Source organism: Hypomesus transpacificus, chromosome 2 (genome assembly GCF_021917145.1).
Source record: "Hypomesus transpacificus isolate Combined female chromosome 2, fHypTra1, whole genome shotgun sequence".
Lineage (NCBI taxonomy): Eukaryota > Metazoa > Chordata > Actinopteri > Osmeriformes > Osmeridae > Hypomesus > Hypomesus transpacificus.
Genome location: NC_061061.1, coordinates 12,553,504 through 12,576,217, shown reverse-complemented (window position 1 = coordinate 12,576,217; position 22,714 = coordinate 12,553,504). Strand labels below are relative to the sequence as shown.

The window sequence follows — 22,714 nt, the reverse complement described above, 5'->3', positions numbered from 1 at the left end:
ATGGTCAGATGACAAAAATGTGAATTTCACAAAATAAATATTTACAGATTTTCTCTTATTCAATTGTCAAGGTTCTGCATGGGAGATGTCAATGTGGCATTGCAAACAGGATTGTAAAATTTCAATAAAATACTTTTCAGAAATTATAAATGTGACATGGTCTTGTCATAATTTAAAGATTGAAAGAAATGTACGTACGTTGGCATTTAGTTTGTCATAAGGGCAATTACACCGTCTTGTAACAAGTAACTTTGCAGGAAACCTGTGACTCAGTGGGTAAGCATGTGTCTACTGCCAAACATGGTAACCCTGGTTCAAATCTTGCTCAAAACAATGGATAATTCATTTGACTGATATCAGTTAAGTAATATATATGTTACCTATAAAATTTAAGACCTTGGATGAAAATCTGGCCGTTTTAAGGCCTTAAAGTTCAGAATTTTAGACTTTAACACCCCCCGCGGGAACCCTGTTAATTCATGCAAGAAACCAAATATGCATATTAAAGAAAATAAAGTTACACAATTTCAATTAATCACCATACATTCAGAGACAAGGTAAGAAGTTGTTTCATTTTATTAAAATGGAACAAATATGCAAGTTGAACTTAAAATAAATCAAACACAAATATACAACCTTAAAAAAATATTGTATCAGTTTCAACGATCATCTTACTCATGACGTGTGTTTAAATTTCTAGAGCACATCTTTCAGACAAGTACTCAAAAACACCAACGTGTGTGTGTGTTTATAGGTTGTTACAGCTGTTACATAGTGTGCCCTCTTCACATCTTCACCTCACTCTCTCCTCCCTCCTTCTTGACCTTCAGGAACTCGGCCATGTTGGAAAAGTATTTCTGATTGGCCTCGGCCACCTTCTTCTCTGCTGCCTGGGGGTTCACGATCTCCAGCCCCTGAAGGAGAGAACGCAGGGGTCAAAAGAAGGACGTAACAAACCATGCTGGCTTCCAAAGCCGAGTGCCAGGTGATGGTAGGGTGGCGTTGGTACAGTAAGTGACATCATGGAAAGGGAGGATACCTGTAGAGGAGTGAAAGCCACACTGGAGCTTGTTCCTGAGGAGCGGTCTCTGACCGTGGACTTCCCTCCGTACGTCATGCTCTGTTTCTGCAGCGTTCTCTGCAAAACCAAACACATAACACAGTTAGCGTAGAACACACTGAACTTTGTGATGTGTATTGACGTTTCCACGTGTTGTCTGAACTGTCATGGTGTGGTGACAAGAGTTTAGGGCTTGTTTACCTGGAGGGACTTGGATATCCTGGCTTTGGTGGCTTCGTTGACCTGGGCCTGTCGGACACGCCCACTCCCACTCTTACCAAGCTGCCCCAAACTGAACCCCAGATCCTCTTGGTACGCATCATCCTCAATCTGACAGAGACAAGACGGGGGTTTAAAAAATTGCCATCTGCATCTCTTGACTGGGACCAAGAACAAGCTATACACAGTGTGAACCAGGAATACATGCTAGCCATTTTGAAGAGGTAAGGAAGCTGTCCTGCTGACCTCTGCAAAGGTCATCCTGTTTGCGTGCTTTCTGATTTCAGTCAGACCTAGACGCTCCTTCATCTTACGATACCTTCAGAAATAACAGGACAAAGGAAAGAGTTACTTTGTTACTTTCCATAACCTGCATCAGAGAACACACGCTGGCTGTCAACATGTAAACAGGAAATGACCCAGTACCTCCTTCCTCCCCTCTTCTTCCTCTGGCCATCCAGCGGAGCAGGAAGTGGCTTCACCGTCTTCACAGGTGGAGGCTCTTGCCATTTGTCAAACTTCCTCTCAATCTCCTCCTTTAGATCATAGCCCACCTGCAAGAAATCATACGTGAATCACGCGTGAGTACCTCACTAGAGGAGTTGCATTCATTCCACTCAATCCTAGAACAGGAACGGTGTCGATTTGAATCCCCACCCCTCCCGTCAGCTTCCCGGTCTTACTTTGCCACCAGAGCTCTCGTGAAAGCTGTCTACTCTGGAAGCCAGGGTGCACTTTGCTGCCACCAAACGAGCCGCTTTCCTCCTCAGGTCCTGTACCAATTAAACAGCTATTAGCCTAACGGCAACTGACCAGCTAGCGACACAGTTCTGGAAGATTCTAAGGGGTTTGGAGTAAAGATGCACATAATTAATTGTGTAACCGACTAGACGAATGTTTACCAGTTAATACTATCGATTAAACGGTATTGCCAATTTAGAAAATAATAATCAACCTCTTCTTAGATATTTATACACATATACATCTACACACACTTTTTTTTTTTTATGGGTCAGACACGTCCATTCTACGTTTCTAATCTTGTCAACAGTTATCGGTCAATTATTTTTTTTTTCTCTCTTTAAAATGAGCATCTGACGAGCATTCACCGGTGGAAGGGACTGGACGACGTCGCAGTGGTAGATGTAGCCTGTGTGGGGAAGCAGGGAGGTGCTGCTGAACCCTGTCAGAGTCCTCCTCTGGGCCCCCAGGAGCATCAGGTTACAGGCCGGCATCTTGGACAGGTTGGTGAGGCCTCCGGCAATACCTTCCAGCCAGACAGGTGACACGGGTCAGTGACCTTTATCTACCTTCAATTCGGATTCCTGTACAGAATGTCTGTGGTTAATTGAACGGGTTACACTCCCTCACCCATGATTTTGGCGGCAGTTGAGGCTCCAACGATGACGGACAGGTTCGGAGCGATGAAGGACATCCTGGACTCCACGTACTCATAGATTCTGTGCTTGGATTGGTTGAGCTCCAGAGCCATGTCACAAGCCTCCTCCAATCGCTTCAGCTCATCGTCGCCCAGCAACGTCCTGCCAACACCACAAGGTTCTGTGTAATTCATCACTGGAAACACTGTACTGTGACAGGAACTAATAACAAGACCGGAAGGACATTGTTGATCTCTACAACACAAACACATGACAGTTGGTGGCCGTACCCCTGTGTGGTTGAGGCTGTGACGCTGACCACCATGATGGTGGCATTGGTCAGGATCTGCTGCAGTGTCTCATTATTCTTGCACTTGTCCAGGTTATTCCCTAGTTCCTAAGAAGAACAAACAAATACTAGATGTCGACAACAGCAGGCTAAGTAATAAAGCACTTTGTCTTTTATTTAATTGTTATACAGAATTTCCTCAGAATTTAAGGGAGTAAAAATAAACTCACCTTCACTGCCCGGACGTAATCCAGAGAGTTGGGCACAAGGGACTCGAGCTCAGGGAACCTTTTGGAGTACTTGTCACGGACAAATTTGTGAATGATGTCTGAAACAATGAAGTATTACATTTAGTCATTTAGCAGACGCTCTTATCCAGAGCGATTTATGAATGAAAACATATTCCTTAATTTTGGGAATATTGACATTCTGAAACTTTTCATCAATATTGATAGAGCAGTCAGGATTTTAATTTAAAAAAAATCATTAGCTGGTTAACCGGTCAAATATGCTGGTCTAGGACAAAACTCACTGAGTTCGTTGTCGATCTCAACAGTCAGGTTGTTTGCTGCTACAATCAGTCTGTACTCTGGGTCCGACTCCACTGGACCTGAGACTGAAGAACAAGAGAGGGGTCCGTAAACGCCTGGAACTCCCATGCTTTCAGACGGCCAAATACATTAGAGTAATATAAATATCTCAAACTCACCTTCAGTATTCTTGTTCTGATTCCCCACATATTCTCCAATTTTTTCCATAATCTCTGAAAACTACACACAAGCAAACGTGTTACTTTTGAACCATAATGTGAAAGCAAACACCCAACAGGGTAAACCAAATTCATGTTGAGACACAAAGGTGCGAAGACAAACCTGTTTGCTGTTACGCAGTTTTGCAATGGATGCCACGCTCTCAGTTCCACTGTAGTCTACCTCCATCTCCTCTGGAATGTCCTGCAGGCCTCCTTCTGCCTCTCTCTCCGCGGCCTCCACGTCACTCTCCCCCTCTTCACCCACTGTGTACAAGCCATCCTCACCCTCATCCCCAGCCTCCTCCAGGTCGGCCAGGAGTTCGTCGGCCAAAGACATCTACAGGGGAAACAGGCGACGCAAGTTTGAGATAATCAACAAGAGAGAAAAAAGCTGGGGATGTTAAAAAAAAACAAAAAAACATTTGGAGGCCACTGATACGGCTAGTTTTTCATTCGATTCAGAGAAACGACGAAATAATTACTTCAAAAATTATGTAATCAACAAGGAAACATCTCAGTTCAACATATTTGTCTGTTGTCCATGCACCAACATGCTACTACTAGACTAAGTAGCTAGCTAGCTAACTATCAAAGAGAACTAAGATACAGCTACAGAAATACAGCAAGATAAATTAGTAAGCAAGTTGAACAAGATAGATTTTCACATTGAGATTGTTTACCTCGCAAGTTTGAACGCCCTGTCCAAACGGGAGATTTTAAACCTATAAAGTAAAGAAAGATCAACGTGTGACTGATTGTTTGTAGCTGCTCGACGGTGCGCTGTCGTCTGTGGTCGCAGATTAAATGCGTCATACGGAGGTCAAAAAAGGAATTCTGGGAATTGTTGTCCAAAAAAATAGGTGTTGTGCATAAATAATTATATGCATGTTCACAATCTACGTCTTATTTGTGTTGTGCTTTCATACCAAGTTTAGTCATAATAGAAAGGTGAAATTATGTGCTATGTCACTATTCTATCGATGTCTGATAACAAAGCGATGGGGGAGGGAAATTTGATTCGTTTTCAGCCTTGTTTAAGCCTTCTATTGTTATGGAATGAATACAGTAGTTTCCCCTTCACACCAAGACAATAGGCATAGCTTACAACAAACAGCGGTAGTTCCATTTCACATAATGCCATACTTTGACTGTGTGAATATAGAATAATAACATTTCATATCATACGTTTCACAGTTTTTAAATTGTTTTTTTTTATTCCCCCAGTTTTATACAGTATCCCACGAAAACCATTTTTAAAGAATACAGGTTTTAAAATTACATTAAAACAAATGAAATTCGACCTTGACTGCATGAAGGATTGTTATTACTAGAAAATAAAAACGAACAGATACATCAACTTATGGAGTTATTTACCAATGAAAGGCTTAAATCTTTTCATGCTAAGCTACATCAATTGTCCTCAAATGAAGGAAAAAAATTACAAGACAACCAATTAATTGACATTTGAAAATAAACATAGATACTGTAGATACATTAGAGGACATTGTTTAGTACAGAATGGTAGATATAAAGACATTAAATTATACAAAATACTTTTTGCAATTAATAGGTTTGGGAAAATATCTTGCTTGTATTTGTTATGAAGAAGTGAAATATTAAGAAGGTATTACCTAGATACTTTTCTCCCAAACAATTCTGATAAAAGTAATTGCACAAAAATAAATAAAGAATATTTACATTTCATGGAAATCAATTTTAAATAGATAAATCAATAGACAAATAAATAATTGCTAGACATTAGTAGATCTTTTAGAATAAAAAGTAGAAAGAAACATAGCTTGCTTTTACTTTTCGTGCAATCTAAGAACACATCTAAATTAAACAGCTCTAAAATGTTATTGTATTCACTTGTATGACGATCTTTTTACAAATGTTTAATGAATACTCTCAAATACAGGAGGTAAGCATATTCTGTCCCTAACTGCTCCTTACAATAATGGCCGACGACGGCGATGAAAATCATTTTTACAAATTGAGAATTTAAATCCAAGTCTTCACAAAGACAAACGATTAAAGAAAGTGCGTCCCCCAACCTGAACAGTACAACAGAAAGAAGCAGGAAAGGTAAGCTGGTAGAACACAATGAGACTCCCGTTGCATAGCTGTCAAGTCGGTTTCAGATTTTACAACGCTCCAAGCTCCTCCTGTCCTCTAACAAACTTCCTTCGACCAGTCACTACAAATCAACCCCTTAAATACAGTTTGCAAAGGGAGGTACTCAATGACCTAAGGTCGCATACAAAATCCTGTTGCTGGTAAACCCTGGAATGTGTCCAGCTTGTTGAACGGGAGTCTTGTCTGATCGATATAAAAATAGTCTCTGAGAATATCTGATGATAGGCTAACACACTGGCTACTCTCAGAGGGGTTCTGGTGTAAGGGTTCCGGAACTCCACGTCACTTTAGGTGGGGGTCACTGGCAGGGCTCACGGTAAAGCGTGATGATGTCACCGGGTTGGACCCCATAGGAGACCTTGGTTTGATTGACAACTCCTCTTTTCTTTTAGAGTTTTTGCCTTTGCTGTTTGCTCCTGGTGGAAAGACAGGAGACAGATGTAGGTTGGACTGGTAAACACAAACATAGCAACTTAGGAGAACCTCTGTAAGTATTCACATAGGACAGACAAACAATGAATCTATATTTATTAGAGAGAAGAGAGTTGAAGACAGTCTACATAAAAAGGAACAAGTTAAAAATACTATATTTAAAAAGTAATACTTTAAAAGATCCTTGTAGAGCTTTGAACTGTTCAACTCAAGAGGGCTGGATCATGAAAGCATCTCATTTTGGTGTTGATACATCTCTCTGTATCAAAACTCCAGAGGGAATTCTCAGCCCAAACTCTCATTATTCAGTGAAATGAAGCGATCAGTGTGTGAAAAGGGGCCTTCTGGAGACCCTATCAAAATACGGTGGAGAACGCAGCTTAGAGGCTTGCATTGTTGAGCACAAGATTTATGTTCCTACTCAATTCTACATGTCACAGAGTGTGGGGGCTAATTATAGGAGATTAATTTTGGCTGCATATTTAGAGCCGGGATGGGGGGGGGAAAGAGAGCTCTCAGTTTCAGTGCGTGGAGCCATGTTGGGATATTTAATGTTGGCTATCAGGCATGTCGTTTGTTATCACTAAGCATTGCAGACAACACGTCAGAAATAAACATGGTGTCAAATACAAAAAGGTGCATCTCCAGAGGATAATGTTTCTTTCACACATACGTACCATGTAGGTCAAATTTAGTGCTTTTTCCAGGGGCTGGAGTTGGACTTGCAGGAGCAGAACCACTCAGCTCATTGGTTGGAGTTTCCTGTTCCATTTATACAAAAGACTCCGGTATTAAGGATCCATGTCACAATTATGTTTAGTACATAGAGATATTTTCATATGAGCACACAATGCGTACCTGATCAAAGAGATAGACAGTGACATCATCAAAAAAGGACACGTTGCGTCCCTTGTCTTTGTCTCTGTCCGTAGGCTCCTTCGGAGACTTCAACAGACTCCTCAGGCCCACCCTCTTGTCCACGTCCGTTTCCGTGACGACGATAACCCTCCTAGAGCTTTCATCTTCCTGTTCGTCTTCCTCCTCGTCGTCAAGGTCACTTCCTGTGGACAAGCCCCTCCTTCTCCCACTTCTGTGCCCTAGTAACCCGTCTCCAAACCCTCCTTTGGGACTTGGGGACAGAGGGAGAGCTAGAGCTAGAGGTGGCAGGGCAAGGGACAGACGAGCTAGCTTGGCTGGAAGAAAAAATGAATTTTTCAGAATGAAAAAAACAGAAGTAAGGTTTCTGACAACCTCATGTATTACATGTGCACACTTTAAACGTTTTTACAATTTGAGGACACACACACACACACTTTAGGTACCTTTCATTGCTAGGTTTCCCACAGGCTGAGGTGACGTAACCTCAGGCTGTTCGATCACAGTAAACGGTTCATTGGCAGTTCCACCAGAGTCGGTCTGAGGCACAGGACTGGACGCTGGCTGCGGTTCCTCGATCCTGTTGCACAGAACATGTTTTCATGGGTGCATTGGGATTTTAAGACCCGCTACACTAAATATTCCGCAAATTCTTCATCACAGCGGATGATTTCTATTTAAATGGCAGTCATACCTCTCAGGGGCTTTCCTGTCGTTTCCAGTCACTGGGTTTTCACTGGCTTCTGTGGTGTTGTCTCCCCAGGGATGCAGAGTGACAGTGTCGCTCACTGTGGTTCCCCAGAGAACGTTGCTTTTAACATTTTCGCTGAGGGAGAACTGTAGCCTTTCTTCACACACCTGCAGAAAGGTATCGTTAAATTGTCGAGACGTGTCAATATTTTTAAATATAGAAGAAAAAAAACGGTTGAATTGAGTCAAAGCCCATGCTCATATTTACCTGCATCATGAGGCCGTTCTTCGTGGGCATTTTGGAGAGTGACCCCTGGTCCTTGGAGTCAGGAGAATGGCATGGCGAACGAGATGATGGGCTTTGTAGTTCTTTCCTGTCTTCCTGCGGTGATCGTTTTGACCCGGTCTGAGCAGCATCATCTGGCAGCTCATCTGAGCTCTGAGAGATGCCGTCAACATCTTCCCTCAGTTCAAGCCTTCTGTTCCCCTCTGGCGTCGAGGCTTCACAAGCCGTCTCACCTTTGACCCCTACCCCGGCAGCTCTAGTCTTCTTCTCAGGTGTCTTTTTCTTCATGGATCCCAGAAGTTCCAGGTTCCCCAGGAAGAGGTCCTCCTCGTCCTCGGATATGCAGCAAAGCTGCTCCAGTTTCTCAAAATCCTCGAGAGCTTCTTCGTCCAGATCCTTCCACTCTGAGATCAACAATTCAGGGATGGAGTTGAGTGAGCGTTGGGGGAAAGACGGTAGGGCAGTGGTGGGTTTTTGGGACGGTTTTGTTCGGTCATCTCCGTCCACTGTGGCGTAAGCGAGGCGATCCTCAATCTGTCTGTCGCCTGGGACAGACGGAAGCATTGGACGCACAGGTGAAAGGTCAAAGTTGGCTGAGATACCTCTACTATGAGTAGTGGTGGGGGTTAACTCCTGAAGGGTTGGTTCTGAGGCATTAGGGTGACTTGAGGGTGTGTAGAAGTCTTTCTCTGAGCTGTTAAAAAAGTCGTCCAGATTCATGGGATCAATGTCCTCCTCCATCTCTACAACAGAAGGTGGTGGACTGGGAAAAGAGTCATCCAAACTTTCTAATCGGTCGTCTTGGACGTCGAGGTCTACGCTTGGGGGGGGGCTTGGAAAGTCGACAGAGCTAAAGTTGTCTACCAGTGGGAACGACGGTCCGATGTCCTCTTGTATCGGGGGGCAGTTATCGTTGGCAAAAGAGAGAGGAACAGATGGAAAAGATACATCCCTTAAATCCTCGCTTACATTTTCAATACCAATAATCCGTTCCCTCCCTTGCCGACCAATCACGTCGCTCCATTCAGCTTCAATGTGTATGCTTGGGTCCATGTCTTCTAGGTCTGGCAGGAAGTCTGCTGGAGGTGATGCTTCGGTGATGCAGGCAGCTATATTTGAGTGTACGTTCTCCGATGGATCTGTGTTATGGTTCTGTGAATCCACACCCTGTTCCTCGAGCAGGGGTTCGGTGAGGTGATTCTGTGGCCATCTGTTGAAGTTCTGATTCTCCCCGTTCTCAGGGGGTTCTTCTTGTGAAGACACCACAGGCGCTTGATCAGAACTGCCCGTTTCCGTGAGCGGCATGAAACGTTCCCGTCCTGGCGCCGAGGGTTCCTGCTCGGGGGTCTCCAGATTCTCTACTTCAACCTCCAACAGGTCAACCTCAGGATCCCCTTCGAGATCCTCAACTACTTCCGGATTCTCAATGTTTTCCTCCTGCTGAACCTCGACGGCCCGGTGATCCTCTTGGACGTCGATGCTTTCAGAAGGCCGGTGTGTGGACAGCTGCTGCTGCGGAAGAGGAGGAGGAGGCTCCTCCTGGAGATCAGAGAGGCCAGGCCTCCCCTGCGCCTCCTTGTTCTCCACGTTCTCCACGTTCTCGGCGGCGTGGAGGACATCTGGATGAAGCTCGCTCCCCGCCAGCTCATCGTTCTCATCGGCCTCCCACAACTCCCTTCTCACCCCCGTCCTCTCCCTCTCCTCCCAGGCCTTCTTCCCAAACCCCGAGAAGAACTCCGATCCCAGCTCGGCCTCGGGGTTCCTGTTCTCCGAAGAGGCCCACTGGTCGTTCTCGGCGGGCCACAGGTGGAGGTCTCCCTGCTGGAAGCGATGGCAGTCGAACTCGCCTCTCACGGCTCCTCCGTCCCCCCTCTCGTCCTCCTCCAGCCTACTCTCGTCCCTCCTCTCGTCCTCCTCCAGGGTATTCCAAAGCTCTTTTGCTTTCAGCTCCAGGTCCTCTCTGTCTGGCGAAGCTTCGGAAGAGCCCTCCGCACCCCCAGGACTCTCGGTCTCGGCTTCCCCCGCCACGCCCCTTTGAGGAGACTTGTCCTTCGTGGCAGCCCACAGCTCACCGGCGGCTAACTGTTTCTCCGTCTCCGACTTGGCCTTGGCCTTGGCCTTGTCGTCTTGGCCCTCCTCTGAGTAACACAGGTTCCTCAGCCCCAGCTCGTTGGCATCAGCGCGCTGGATCTCCAAGCTCTGCATGTCCTCGTGTCCTCTGGACCCCTCGACGCCACCATCGGCCCAAAACGAACGGGTGAGACTGCTCTCTCCATCCTCTGGGACTTCCCCGTTGTTAGGTGTCACAGCTGTAGGGAGGTCATCGGCGAGTTTGGCGTTGCTGGTTTGTATACCGTAAAACCGAGACAGCCTGGATTCTCTGCTGTCGTTGTCATAGTGAGATGGTGTCGGAGGTTCTATGTTCTCATGCACAGAGTGATGTCGAGTCAGTGGTGCTAGATCCTCTGCTTGTTTGGAGTCAAATAATTCCCCTTCTTTAAGACCTGATATGCAATCATCTGGCTGATTGTCTGGTATTGATTTCACACTATCTGCCTCAGAGATTTTATTTGTAAGTAGTAAGTCTTTTTCCTCTGCATCCTCAAATCTCACGCTGTTCGACTGCACATGAGAAACAATGTTGTCTGTATAATGATGACTGATTTGAGCACCATCACTATAAGGGTACCCTTTCAGTGTCTCATCATCTAAATTAGAGAACATCTTAGCAATAAACTCAACGCTCCCCTTGGTCTGAGGATCTTCAGACTGTAAACCTGACTTCACCAGCATCTTAGCTGTAGACTCACTGTCTTCCTCCTGGAAAACACCCGAATCCTCCCTCTGATCCAACTCAAACCCCGACAAACCTTTCCCTCCTGCATTGGAATCGTCATTGAGCCCTTTGTCACCAACGTGAGCAGTGTGCACGTTTGTTTCGACCGAGGCGTCAGAGATGACCTGGCTTTCCTTAAAGGGACTCTTTCCCCCCGGCTCCCCCTCTTCCTCCACCTCCGTGTGCTCCTCTATCCCTGTCAGCGTCCCCCTCTCTCCTCCCCGTCCGCTGGTCGGTCTGGACGCGTTCGGTCCATCACCGCCCCTCCTGTTAAGCCCCTCCCCTTCCCAGTCGCTGTCAGAGAAGTAGGCTGAGTCTCGATGAGGGGTGTCACTCCCCAGGGCCCTCCACCCTCCTGGCCCTCCTCCCCCCGCCCAGGGGTCGCCTGGCGTGAGGCAGTCGGCTGAGCTAGAAGTTAGGGGGGAGAGTGCTGAGTCCGTGGGGGTGACGGTGGAGAGAGAGACGTCAGGTGACGGGTCCCAGTCGGGGGTGGTCGGGGTGGCGGCGAGCTTGGCGGGTACCGCAGGGTCGCTGGGGCCGGTGGCGTCTGACGTCTCTGCTCTTGATTGGTGATAAACATCTGCAACTTCGTTCTGTGTCTGATGCTCCGTCCCTGTTACGATGACCTCACTGTCACCTGTCATCGTCTCACAGGTGCTGTGCACTTCTGTAATCTGACTCTCTGTATCGACTGTGCTACTGGCTGGTTTTCTATCGGAGAGCACATTCTCAGGGTCTTCTGTGCCGCTTTGCTGGGACGGAGGCCCAACCGGAGATTGGCTAAAGAGCTCCCTGGGTCTCGGGTCCTCCCTGGCAGGTAAGGCCGGGCAGTCGGACTCCCCTGCTGGCATGGGAGAAGTCGTTTGATTAAGCAGGAGGCTGTTCTTAGGCATGATCTCTGACAACACAAAGTCCCCATGCTGGGACTGGGCCACTGAGCCGGAGGAGTCCTTGACCTTCGACCCCGCAGACCCCGAGTCAGTGGAGCCTTGACCTTCCGGTAGAACGGTCTGTTTATTGGAGCCGATGTGCAGGACTGGGACCTCGGGTCGGAGAGTGACCTTGATCTCACTTTTCTTGGCGCGCTTGGTCACCTGTGCGTAAATGGCCTCCGTTAGTGTGTCGTCTTTGCCTCTGCTCGACGCTCGTACCGAACTCTCCGACTGGAAGCGGATCGTCTGGGAGGAACCGGGGTCTATGCATATGGACTCATACTCAGGGGTCACGGGCGTGGACACGTGGGACGCCTCGCCCTGTTTGTTGGAAGAAGCTGCGTTCTGTCTGGATATGATGTCCGTCAGAAAGGTCTCTGCTGAATGGATCTCCTTCAGGAACTCCTCTCTGGTCATCTCTGCCTTCTGGGGCTCTTTCTCAGGCTCGGTCTCGTCCCTCCCAATGGTGATCTCTGTCAGCAGGGACCTGGATCTCCTCATGCCCTTGGAGTAGGCCTCCTCTGCCTCCGCATAAGAGGGGAGTCCCGGGGCGCAGACGTAGGGACGTGACCTGGAGTCTGGAGGGTGGAGGTATTTCACCGGGTCTCTATCGGGATCTCCCTTCCTGTCTGTGCTCATCCTGCCCGTGTCGATCTCTGTGAGGAACAGGTCCCTCTGGAAGGATCCTCTGGTGCCATTCTTCTCCTCGTCCGTCCTGGAGCTGTGTCCCTCGGAGGCCCAGGACTGTCCTGAAGAGCCCAGCTCAGTCACCAACGACCGGGATCTGCGCATCCCTCTCGGCTGGAGGAAGTTGCCTGATCTACCTCTGTCTCTCTTCTCCTGTCTCTCCTTGTCATCTCCCCAGGAGGTCCTGCCTTCCTCTGTCTTGGCCTCGGTCGACTCTGCGACGCTGGAGACCTCTGTCAGAAACAGATGCAGGGGGGACTTTCGAGCTGTGGCCACCAGCTCGGCCTGCAGCTCCGCGTCCTCCCTCCAGATGGTGGGCAGGATGGTGGCGAGGCGAGACTGGGTCCTCTTCATTCCCCGGGAGAAGAGCTCTGCTGTGGCTGGATCGGAGTCCTCTGACAGGCTGGAGTGTGTGACCGTGGTCCCTCCTCCTCCACTGGGTTTCTCTGGGGACATGAAGGGGGAGTCGTCCTCATCCGAGTAGGTGGGGCTTGACGAGGAATGCCTCTCCATACTGGGGTGGGTGGACTGGGGGCGGGAGATGTTGGTGTACACAGGACGTAGGACGTTCACGCGGCGTACGGGGGAGTCAAAGTCTTTAGGACGGGAACGGGAATGGGAGTTCTCCTTGGAGCCGTGCAGGGAGGCTGCGCGTCTCACCCCTCCTTGTCTCTCAGAGTAGTCACAGGATAGCGGATCTCTCTGAGAATGTGTCTGCGTCATGCTGTACCTGGAGTAGCTGTCTGCTGAGTTGTAGCTGGGGTAGGGGCCTCGCTGAGTTTTGTAGTGGGGGGGGAGAGGGGGAGGGCACATCTGAGGAGGGGGGTAAATGGGATGGCTTGAGGGGGGCAGGGAGGGGGAGAGAGACGGGGAGGGGGGCATGGTCTGGCGGGGGCGGTGGAACCCCAGGTGCTCAAAGCTGGACGGGGGGCAGCTGCCCAGGTGATAGGGGTCTGTCTCCACCTTGCCCCCCACAGAGCTGGGGTAGTGGCCTAAGCTTAGCCCTCTGTGGTGGTAGCCCAGAGGAGGTGCAGGGAGGGGGCGGGAGTGGAGGTGGTTGCCTGACGACATGGACATGGAGCGAGGCTTGGGAGGGAGGACCGGGGCTTTGGAGGCCGTGGACGATCCTTTCTCCCCCTCTCCGTTCTGCTGCTCCTCGTCCTCGTCTCCCAAGTCCACCACGGAGAAGTCTGTCACCCTGCTGGACGTGTCCTTGAACTCCGCCACGCCCGTGTTTTGCACCAGCAGCTGGACCTCCCTGGATCGAACCGTCTGGATGCTTTTACCTCCTCTGTACCCTTCCTCCGAACTGAAGGGAATGCGCTCCTTCCCCAGCAAGCCGCTGCAGATCTCCACCAGCTCTAGGTCTCCGGGGCACATGGAGCTGGAGCGCAGTTCTTTCCCTTTGAGCGTCGAGGACTTGTCCTGTGGGGTGTGCTCCTCTAACCGGATGTAGTACTCGCTGGCGAGGGAGGGACTGCGGGCGCTTATGACCGGGACCACAGTGGGCGTGTCCAGGGACTGTCTGTGGGAGGAGTTAGACGCCGGGATAGGCTGGGGAGGCGGAAGCGGTTTGTAGCCCCGCCTCCCGTGAGCCTTCTCCCAGAAGTATTCGAAATTCAGCCCCTTGCTTGTTTCCGTCACAGTCAGGATGTCGTCGAGTTCCGTCGAGGACGGGGTGATGCAGTTCCCCACAGGGTCCAGCAGGGGGTACGAGTTGTCTCGTTCATCCCTCCCATATTCTCTCTCTCTCAGACGTTTGCTGGCTGCAGCCTGGAAGGCGGGTGGACGGAGGGAATCCCAACGTCTCTCAAAGGACTCATCGCTCTCCCCTCTCCTTCCCCGGCCCTCCTCGTACTCCTCGTCCTCCTCCTCCCCCATCCTGGGCATCCCCCGCTCGGCGGCCAGGAGGGAAGACAGGAGGAGGAAGACCTCTGCAACGGACGGCCGCTGGGACGAAGGGAGCCAGCAGGACTGCATGATCTCATACCTAAAGAAGATAAGATCACACTTTTATTGTCCCCGAAGGAAATTCGTCTTAGACGCATACAGCACCGTATCTGCGTAAGTGAAATAATTCATCCATACAGTTCACACACAGCCTGTCATAAGTAAAGAGAAAGAGATACAGAGGGAAGGGAGGAGCCATTGTTATCTTACATACAGTGTACATCTCTAGACGTGATCGTATAACAGGATCTATTAACGGTAGCAGAGACTGAGCACTGACCAGTAGTCTGTGTGGGAGAGTTTGAGTCGGGGCTGGGCCAGGGTGATCTGTCTCTCCCTGATGACGAAGGTCAACACCTCCTCATCGCTCAGGTGCCTGTGGGGCTGAGCGCCAAACTCAAACAGCTCCCAGATCACCACCCCAAGAGACCTGGAGGGAGAGACAGAGATGGAGAGAGAGCGAAAGAGAGAGAGAGAGAGAGAGAGAGAGAGAGAGAGAGAGAGAGAGAGAGAGAGATGGATATATAGATAGATAGTTAGAAAGACCAGGGAGAGAATCATCGGGTGAGAGAGATAAAGAGAGAGAATCATACAGTCTGATCAGTTTGAATCCAACAACATGGTAGCAGATTTCTGATGTATTCGTCGTCACAACACCAAAAGAAGACGTTATCAACCACAGCCTCCCTCGTCTTCCTGGTCGTGTTCTCGTACGCACCACACGTTGCTGATCTTGGTCTGGTCGGTGACAATCAGAGAGCCCCGGTACTCCTCCAACAGCTCTGGGGCGATCCAGCGCAGGGGGATCCACAGCTTGTCAGGGGTCAGGTAATAGTCATCCTACACACACACACACACACACACACACACACACACACACACAGGTAGGAGATTGGAGTTAGGAAGCAAGCCGAGTGGGCAAGTCAAAACGACACGACCACACACACAAAAAACGCACACATTAACTTGCACAAACACAGCGATAATCTACCTTGTAGTGGTTGTGAGACAAGCCGTAGTCTCCTATCCTAACGGTGAGGTCTGAGGTGAGGAGACAGTTCCTCAGGGCCAAATCACTGTGGAGCGGAACACAACATGCCTCTGGGTTACACAGTTATCCAAGTCAGTCACGTCGAGGACCGTCTTCCCCCCCAGCATAGGGAGAGACGGTCTGACAAGGTCTAAGGTGAGGGCTGGATGTGGCCTAGAAGAGGGCCAGACCTGTGGATGTAATTGTTCTCGTGGAGGTGCAGCAGTCCGGAGGTGATCTCGAACGCCATGCGCTGCAGGGTCAGTAGGTCCCGGTTCAGGAGGTCAGGGGTCATCCCATCCGACTTCCGCTGGGCTCTCAGGTACCTCTTCAGGTCACCCTGGGGACACAAACCATTTAACAGTGACTTATCACTTGGAATGCCCAAACAAGTCTTGAGGAAAGGAAAACATCCAAAAGGTACATTAACCGCATTCGTACTACGGTTTCTGTCGTAAAAATTCCCTCTGCTAAGTGTTTTCCTCAAAGATGGTAGGGAAATTGATAATGAGCTGGCGGACTGTGCACTTGTGGAAGGATGCAAGGATAACCCTAGACACAGAAGTGAAAAAGAGAGAGTATATTGAAGATAATCCTTTATTTGTCCCGCAGTGGGGAAATTGCAGTTTCTATGACTGAAGGTGTTTCCAGTCACTTGCAATGGACGCTGTGTTGTGCTTGTAGCTCCAGGGTGAGTAATTGATCTGTTTGGGTCATTGATCTACCCTTATTGGTTTTTCTTGTCTTAATCAGTCTCTGATTAAGCTGGGGATAAAAACAAACAAAGACAGGTTTAAAGATTCAAATTACCCCTGGAATAAAAATAAATATACAAAAAATGTTTTTTCTAAGATGCTACTAACAACGCACAAGGCGAGAAATAGCTACAACATTTCCTAAGCACTGTCCTCTTCCTCCACACATTGTGGCACACGCCAACTCATCCCATAATAGTTGTGCATGGCCTAGGGTGTTTCCTCACCAGCTGACAGAACTCCATGACGAGGAGGAAGGGAAGGCTCTCACTGCACCGGCCCAAACACTGCAGAATGTTAGGGTGCTGGAGGCTCCTGAGGGCAGAGAGAGAGGGGGGGGGGGGAGAGAGAGAGATAGAGAGAGGGGGGAGAGGGAGAAAGAGAAGGGGGGAGAAAGAGAGGGGAGGGAGAAAAGGAGTTAGAAAAACAGAAAGACAACACATGGCTGCACTTGCTGGTGTGTTTACTTGTCAGTGGGCGTATTTGTGAGAGGAAGATAAAAGATATAGGGAAAAGTGTGTGTCAGTGAAGGGAAAAATAGAGAAAAAAAAAGTGAATATTAAAAGACAAATAAACGGTAGACTTGCCAGGGCCTAATTCCATCTAAGTCGAGCAAAATAAATAGGTCACTCCAGTATTCACACACCATGTTAAATGCCTTTAATTGACAACAATCTCAATCTGCTAACCGCTAATCATAATAACTGTACGTGGATTTAAATGGGCAGTTCCTCTGACCTGTATGGCTCGGACTCGGCCAGGAACTTCCTCTGCTCTAGAGGGCAGGCGCTGACCCGCAACTCCTTCACCACAGCCTGGGAGGAGCTGCAGTCACACAGGACCTCTGCTAAGAACACCTGAGAGGGAGGGAGGGTGGGAGGGTGAGAGGGAGTGAGGGAGGGAGGGATAGAGGGAGGGATAGAGGGAGGGATAGAGGGAGGGAGGGAGTGAGGGAGGGAGGGATAGAGGGAGGGATAGAGGGAGGGAGGGATAGAGGGAGGGATAGAGGGAGGGAGGGATAGAGGGAGGGAGGGAGGGATAGAGGGAGGGAGGGATAGAAGGAGGGAGGGAGGGATAGAGGGAGGGAGGGAGGGATAGAGGGAGGGAGGGATAGAGGGAGGGATAGAGGGAGGGATAGAGGGAGGGAGGGATAGAGGGAGGGAGGGAGGGATAGAGGGAGGGATAGAGGGAGGGATAGAGGGAGGGATAGAGGGAGGGAGGGATAGAGGGAGGGAGGGAGGGTGAGAGGGAGTGAAGGGAGGGAGGGAGGGATAGAGGGAGGGAGGGATAGAGGGAGGGAGGGAGGGAGGGAGGGAGGGTGAGAGGGAGTGAAGGGAGGGAGGGAGGGATAGAGGGAGGGAGGGAGGGATAGAGGGAGGGAGGGAGGGAGGGTGAGAGGGAGTGAAGGGAGGGAGGGAGTGAAGGGAGGGAGGGAGGGAGTGAAGGGAGGGAGGGATAGAGGGAGGGAGGGATAGAGGGAGGGAGGGAGGGATAGAGGGAGGGAGGGATAGAGGGAGGGAGGGAGGGATAGAGGGAGGGAGAGAGGGATAGAGGGAGGGATAGAGGGAGGGAGGGATAGAGGGAGGGATAGAGGGAGGGAGTGAAGGGAGGGAGGGAGGGTGGGAGGGTGAGAGGGAGTGAAGGGAGGGAGGGAGTGAAGGGAGGGAGGGAGGGATAGAGGGAGGGAGGGATAGAGGGAGGGATAGAGGGAGTGAAGGGAGGGAGGGAGTGAAGGGAGGGAGGGAGGGATAGAGGGAGGGAGGGATAGAGGGAGGGAGGGAGGGATAGAGGGAGGGATAGAGGGAGGGAGTGAAGGGAGGGAGGGAGGGTGGGAGGGTGAGAGGGAGTGAAGGGAGGGAGGGAGGGATAGAGGGAGGGAGGGATAGAGGGAGGGAGGGATAGAGGGAGGGAAGGATAAAGGGAGGGAGGGATAGAGGGAGGGAGGGATAGAGGGAGGGAGGGATAGAGGGATAGAGGGAGGGAGGGAGGGATAGAGGGAGGGAGGGAGGGATAGAGGGAGGGAGGGAGGGATAGAGGGAGGGATAGAGGGAGGGAGTGAAGGGAGGGAGGGATAGAGGGAGGGATAGAGGGATAGAGGGAGGGATAGAGGGAGGGAGGGATAGAGGGAGGGAAGGATAGAGGGAGGGAGGGATAGAGGGAGGGAGGGATAGAGGGAGGGAGGGATAGAGGGAGGGAAGGAGGGAGGGATAGAGGGAGGGAAAGAGGGAGGGATGGAGAGACAGAAAAAGATACAGAGAGAGAGAAAGAGACACTGGTGACTCATGCAAGCTGGTACAAAGCCAACTTTAGATATAAGCTGAGACCATCTCGAGGAAGATTTAAGATGAGATAAGAGGAGGAGAGGTACTTAGAAAACGTTGAGATCCAAACTATACACTGTGGAGTGAGTGTGCCTGGTGTATGAGGAGACTCTCTTACCTTTCCAAACCAGCCATTTCCTATCTCCTGAAGATAGTTGAGAGTGTGCCTTCGGAAGCACTGGGACTTGGAGTCTTTAAAATGTAGTGGAGAGAGACCGGAGAGGAGACAATCATTTATGAATTTGGTAGATCAAGATTGCGTCGATTTTTTATTCATTTTTCACTGTTACACTGTCCTTAACTATCGCGGCAGGGTGAAATAATTTAAAAGTTTACTAGGAGGTCTGTCTGGTGTTAAGTGGCTGGAAAGACAAAAAGGAGAAGGCATACCTGAGGCGTCGTGCAGGGCAGCACAGGTGGGCCTGGCTCTGAAAGGCAGGGTGTAGACCTCCGGGAGAGAGGGGCAGGAAGACAGGCTGTCTTCCTGCACAGGGCTGGAACCACCTGAACACTCCTCCGCCTCTGCATTGTCAAACTCCTGATTGGTCAAGGGGTAACCGAGGTAAAAGTTAAAAAAACTGTCAAAGCTACTTCATTTGAAAGCATTGAGGATTCTTTACCATTCCATATACCAACAGCAACAACAACAAAAAAGATTCATGCAGATTCAAGATTCAGCTTATAACTGAATCCATCTGTAGACATGCATGACTCGTGACTGATAATAGAATATAAACAAGACGGGTGAATAGGTCGCTTACATGATGTAGACTTACATTGAATCCCACTCCTCCTTTCTTGCAGCACAGGCAGGTGAGCAGAAGAAGAACAAAGGAAACTAGCCCCGAGCAGGAGATGAGAATGACGACGTAAGGCGGAGGAGAGAGGGAGGCCGTCCTGGACTGAGACACTGTGGAGTACACAGAGAGGAGACATAGGGAGGAAGAGACGGCATGTTATTCAGTCTCATAGGTCATTCCTGAGGGGCACACACTGTTGTTAAGTTTACGTGTGGGTCAGTGAATGAGCAGGTGAGTGGGTAAAGAGAGGTTTCATTGAGCTGGAAGAAGGTTACATATTTAGTTACATGTTTAGGGGATTGTTTGAGGAAGACACCATTGGGTCATTGAGATGGTGGAGAGAGGTGTGGAACAGAACAGAGGACCCCAATGGACAACTTGCATTGGGGATTTGGGGAAAGCAGGAAAAGAAATCAAGTGTTTAGGGAACCATCGTCTGAGTCAATAAAAGAAAGGAGAGGTCAAAGTTCAAACTGGGAGAGCCTACCATCCAGTTAGGAAAGAACGGGAGGGAGGGGGAAATATCAAAGATAGCATTCCTTTCAAGAAACACAGTTAAAAAGCAGGGGAAGGAATTGGAGTTGCCATTAAAAGGTGAGAACGCCAATTGGGAAGGGCTGGAAAAATTGGAAAAGAATCACTCAAACCAGGAAGGTTGACTACTGACTAAGGTTGACTAGGGATGGGGTTGGGTCGTTCTTTAATATTTGTACCTCAACTTGGTCGATTGTGAGAAGCGAACCATCTGCGAAAAAGAGAAGGGTAAGGCAAGGGTGTTAAAAACCCTTTGTAATACTGTCACAGAACCTTTCTTCATTCCTTCACATCCTAAAACCTAAACAATGACATATTAAAACAGCAGAAATATTTAATTATGTTAAGAAAATCCATGAGCTTTTCCTCAGAAGATACATGCTGTCACTGATCCCATATGCCAGAGGGATGAAAGACCCTTGCAAAAACATTATTTTGATACCAACTGTCCTGTAACAACCAATCAAACTTTTTTTCCCCTGAATCTCTGGTCCCAAAAAAAGGGGTACAAAAAAGGCGGTTCGAGATACTGTGTCCACCAGACATAACATTACAATTACATATTCATTTCAAATCGATATATTATTAGTAGTTGAGATTTATTCAAAACTGTGAATCCCTCAGTTGCTCCATCTGTTTCAAGGATGGTGTCAAGATACTTTTTTAACAGTCTAAATACAACACCTCCATTGATGTTTGTTTTCACAGATTATTGTGCAGGCCAAGTGTGATTAGAAGTCCTGCCAGAGATACTGCCAATGCCTCTAACTCTGCAGATGTTGTAAAGCTGATCTCGAATAGGCATTTTAGGTCATTGATGGATTGGTCACCAGCCAAATGACCTCAACAAAGATAGCTGGTCTGGGGTGTTAGATCCTTGCTATATGAGATCCAGTATAATAATATGGGTATTTATAACACTACACATGACCAAATGTGTCAGCTGAAGCATCAGTCATTACAGGTAAGATATTTAAATCATACGGATTTAAGACTAATTACAATTTCCTTGTCTCACTGTCAACTGCATGTTAGGGATGGGATATATAAATCTCACACAAAATATAATTTAAATCCAAAACAAATCGATCCACATTCGTCTGTTATCGAAAATATGCATGCAATCCTCAGTTAACTAGATAGATGCAAAATTATTGGGCAATTCTATTCTCTCATCTACCCCTAGACAGATGTCCAGACAGACTAGGACCATAACAGAGGCCTACACCACCCGATCCTGTGCCAACATCTCTTATCAAAACAATACACAACACAATGACTGCACACACAAACAGGACAATATACAATAATGCCAAATGATGTGAGGCAAAAACCACTCGAAAATCCCAACGCTAGCCGCTCTCACGTGCTCTATTCTGCGGTTGCTATTGCAGCGCATTCTAATGAAGACAATACATGCTATAAATATAAAAATGCATACTGTAATTTATCTAACATAATATATTGGCGGTTTCCTGTGCTATTGGAATGACTGTGCTATATAGCTAGCTTTCATAAACAGGGCCGATCAGACAAGCAATAACACACTTTCTCTCATAATGAACAAGATTGTATTGTGGCCATTGTTTACATTGACCTCCACGGTAATCGCTATCACACGCTTATGTCTGCAAGAAAGGGGAAATATTTTTACATTATTAGGCTGTGCCAGTGAGATTGTGTATTTCCCCACGTATTCGTAATGTTCAATACACCCCCATCTACCTCCCCCTTTCGCTTCCCTTCTTTCTCCAGCATCACTGGCATAATTGCATCCAACCGTCACCACTCACCTTCTCTCTGCGGGGCTCCAAGGGCTCTCTCTGGGTTGAAGTACGACATCATCCCCGCTAGCACTATCATCCAACAGTGTCGTCGCATCGTCGCGGGATCCACGGCACAACCATTCGAGCGATGCTTTCTGTATTCTCCCTCTCTTCGCTACAGTCTATCGTATATGGTCTCCTTATCTCGTGCGGTCTCTCCTCCTAATAAAGAACGTTGTTGTTGTGCTCGCGGTTCCCGTTTGATCCTCCTAATCCGCAATTAAACACGGTGTGAGGGACTCTCTATTGTACGTACCGTCTGTCCAGTCAACCTAAACGACCACTCATCGCGAACCCAGTTATTTTGCTGTCCGTTTGCCAAAACGGCGACAAAAACAAACAAAAAACTCCACCGAGGTCAAAATCATCCGCTATTTTCCCTTTTGTGTCTTTCTCCTCTCACAGACACTGTGTGCGCGTCTATTTTCTCCTGTTAAATCTTGACTACGTCAGACACAACTGAGCTTGCATGATCATGGTTAGCTGGTGATTTGTGCAAATTCTAATATGTGCGTCTACAAGGATTGTGCGTCTGTCTAGCTCGCGCTGTCTCACAGATTTGTGAATTTCATGTGATGACAATACCTAATTTCCCAACTATCCCGAAATTGCGTTTATTATTGCCTGGAAACAGGATTCACAATAGTTTTCTTCGAGACAGGTCATTACAGGATTCTAGAATGTATTAAAATGCTATTGAATGGTTTGCAGTGGACTTATATATAGGCCTAATATAATAATATATATTTTAATATAGTTTGTTCTGCTAATTTCGTTTTTTGGCTAACTGCATAATAGTTGAATTACTTAAAATCACTGCTTTTAAGTATAATTAACAATTAAACAAAAATAACGATGCTTTCCACGTTTCTTGAAATTACACAATTTAAAAAAGGTAAAAGGGTAAGACTATTGCAATGCTTTT

The 22,714-nt window shown here is 48.3% G+C and overlaps 2 protein-coding genes across 2 annotated transcripts; both read right to left on the bottom strand.

Annotated features, from left to right (window-relative positions):
• Window positions 1-553: 553 nt before the first annotated feature.
• prpf31 (PRP31 pre-mRNA processing factor 31 homolog (yeast)) lies at window positions 554-4,489 on the bottom strand. Its single transcript, XM_047027364.1, has 14 exons — window positions 4,379-4,489; window positions 3,820-4,035; window positions 3,657-3,717; window positions 3,480-3,563; window positions 3,178-3,275; window positions 2,949-3,055; window positions 2,651-2,820; window positions 2,389-2,546; window positions 1,963-2,052; window positions 1,706-1,833; window positions 1,526-1,598; window positions 1,262-1,390; window positions 1,040-1,138; window positions 554-914 (listed from the first exon to the last, which is right to left on the bottom strand). Exons 2-14 carry the CDS (start codon window positions 4,033-4,035, stop codon window positions 786-788), a joined length of 1,542 nt encoding a protein of 513 aa, XP_046883320.1. The 5' UTR covers window positions 4,379-4,489; the 3' UTR covers window positions 554-785.
• Window positions 4,490-5,005: 516 nt separating this feature from the next.
• Window positions 5,006-22,295, bottom strand: lmtk3 (lemur tyrosine kinase 3). The gene is made up of 17 exons (XM_047033634.1): window positions 21,757-22,295; window positions 19,406-19,539; window positions 19,020-19,167; window positions 18,748-18,821; window positions 17,047-17,165; window positions 16,536-16,623; window positions 15,745-15,893; window positions 15,515-15,599; window positions 15,242-15,363; window positions 14,804-14,953; window positions 10,808-14,563; window positions 8,101-10,501; window positions 7,837-8,000; window positions 7,589-7,722; window positions 7,125-7,459; window positions 6,944-7,028; window positions 5,006-6,250 (listed from the first exon to the last, which is right to left on the bottom strand). The coding sequence occupies exons 1-17, from the start codon at window positions 21,842-21,844 to the stop codon at window positions 6,117-6,119; spliced, it is 8,166 nt and encodes a 2,721-aa protein (XP_046889590.1). The 5' UTR covers window positions 21,845-22,295; the 3' UTR covers window positions 5,006-6,116.
• Between the last annotated feature and the right edge of the window lie 419 nt (window positions 22,296-22,714).

Excerpts from the sequence above, each read along its gene's own strand:
- prpf31 (XM_047027364.1), bottom strand. The coding sequence starts at position 4,035 with ATGTCTTTGGCCGACGAACTCCTGGCCGACCTGGAGGAGGCTGGGGAT. Across the intron at positions 3,564-3,656 it reads TCAGAACAAGAATACTGAAG|TCTCAGGTCCAGTGGAGTCG; the intron begins GTGAGTTTGAGA and ends CTTGTTCTTCAG. Across the intron at positions 1,834-1,962 it reads ACGAGAGCTCTGGTGGCAAA|GTGGGCTATGATCTAAAGGA; the intron begins GTAAGACCGGGA and ends GATTTCTTGCAG.
- lmtk3 (XM_047033634.1), bottom strand. The coding sequence starts at position 21,844 with ATGCGACGACACTGTTGGATGATAGTGCTAGCGGGGATGATGTCGTAC. Across the intron at positions 17,166-18,747 it reads GAAATGGCTGGTTTGGAAAG|GTGTTCTTAGCAGAGGTCCT; the intron begins GTAAGAGAGTCT and ends CCTCCCTCTCAG. Across the intron at positions 15,894-16,535 it reads TCATGGAGTTCTGTCAGCTG|GGTGACCTGAAGAGGTACCT; the intron begins GTGAGGAAACAC and ends TTGTGTCCCCAG.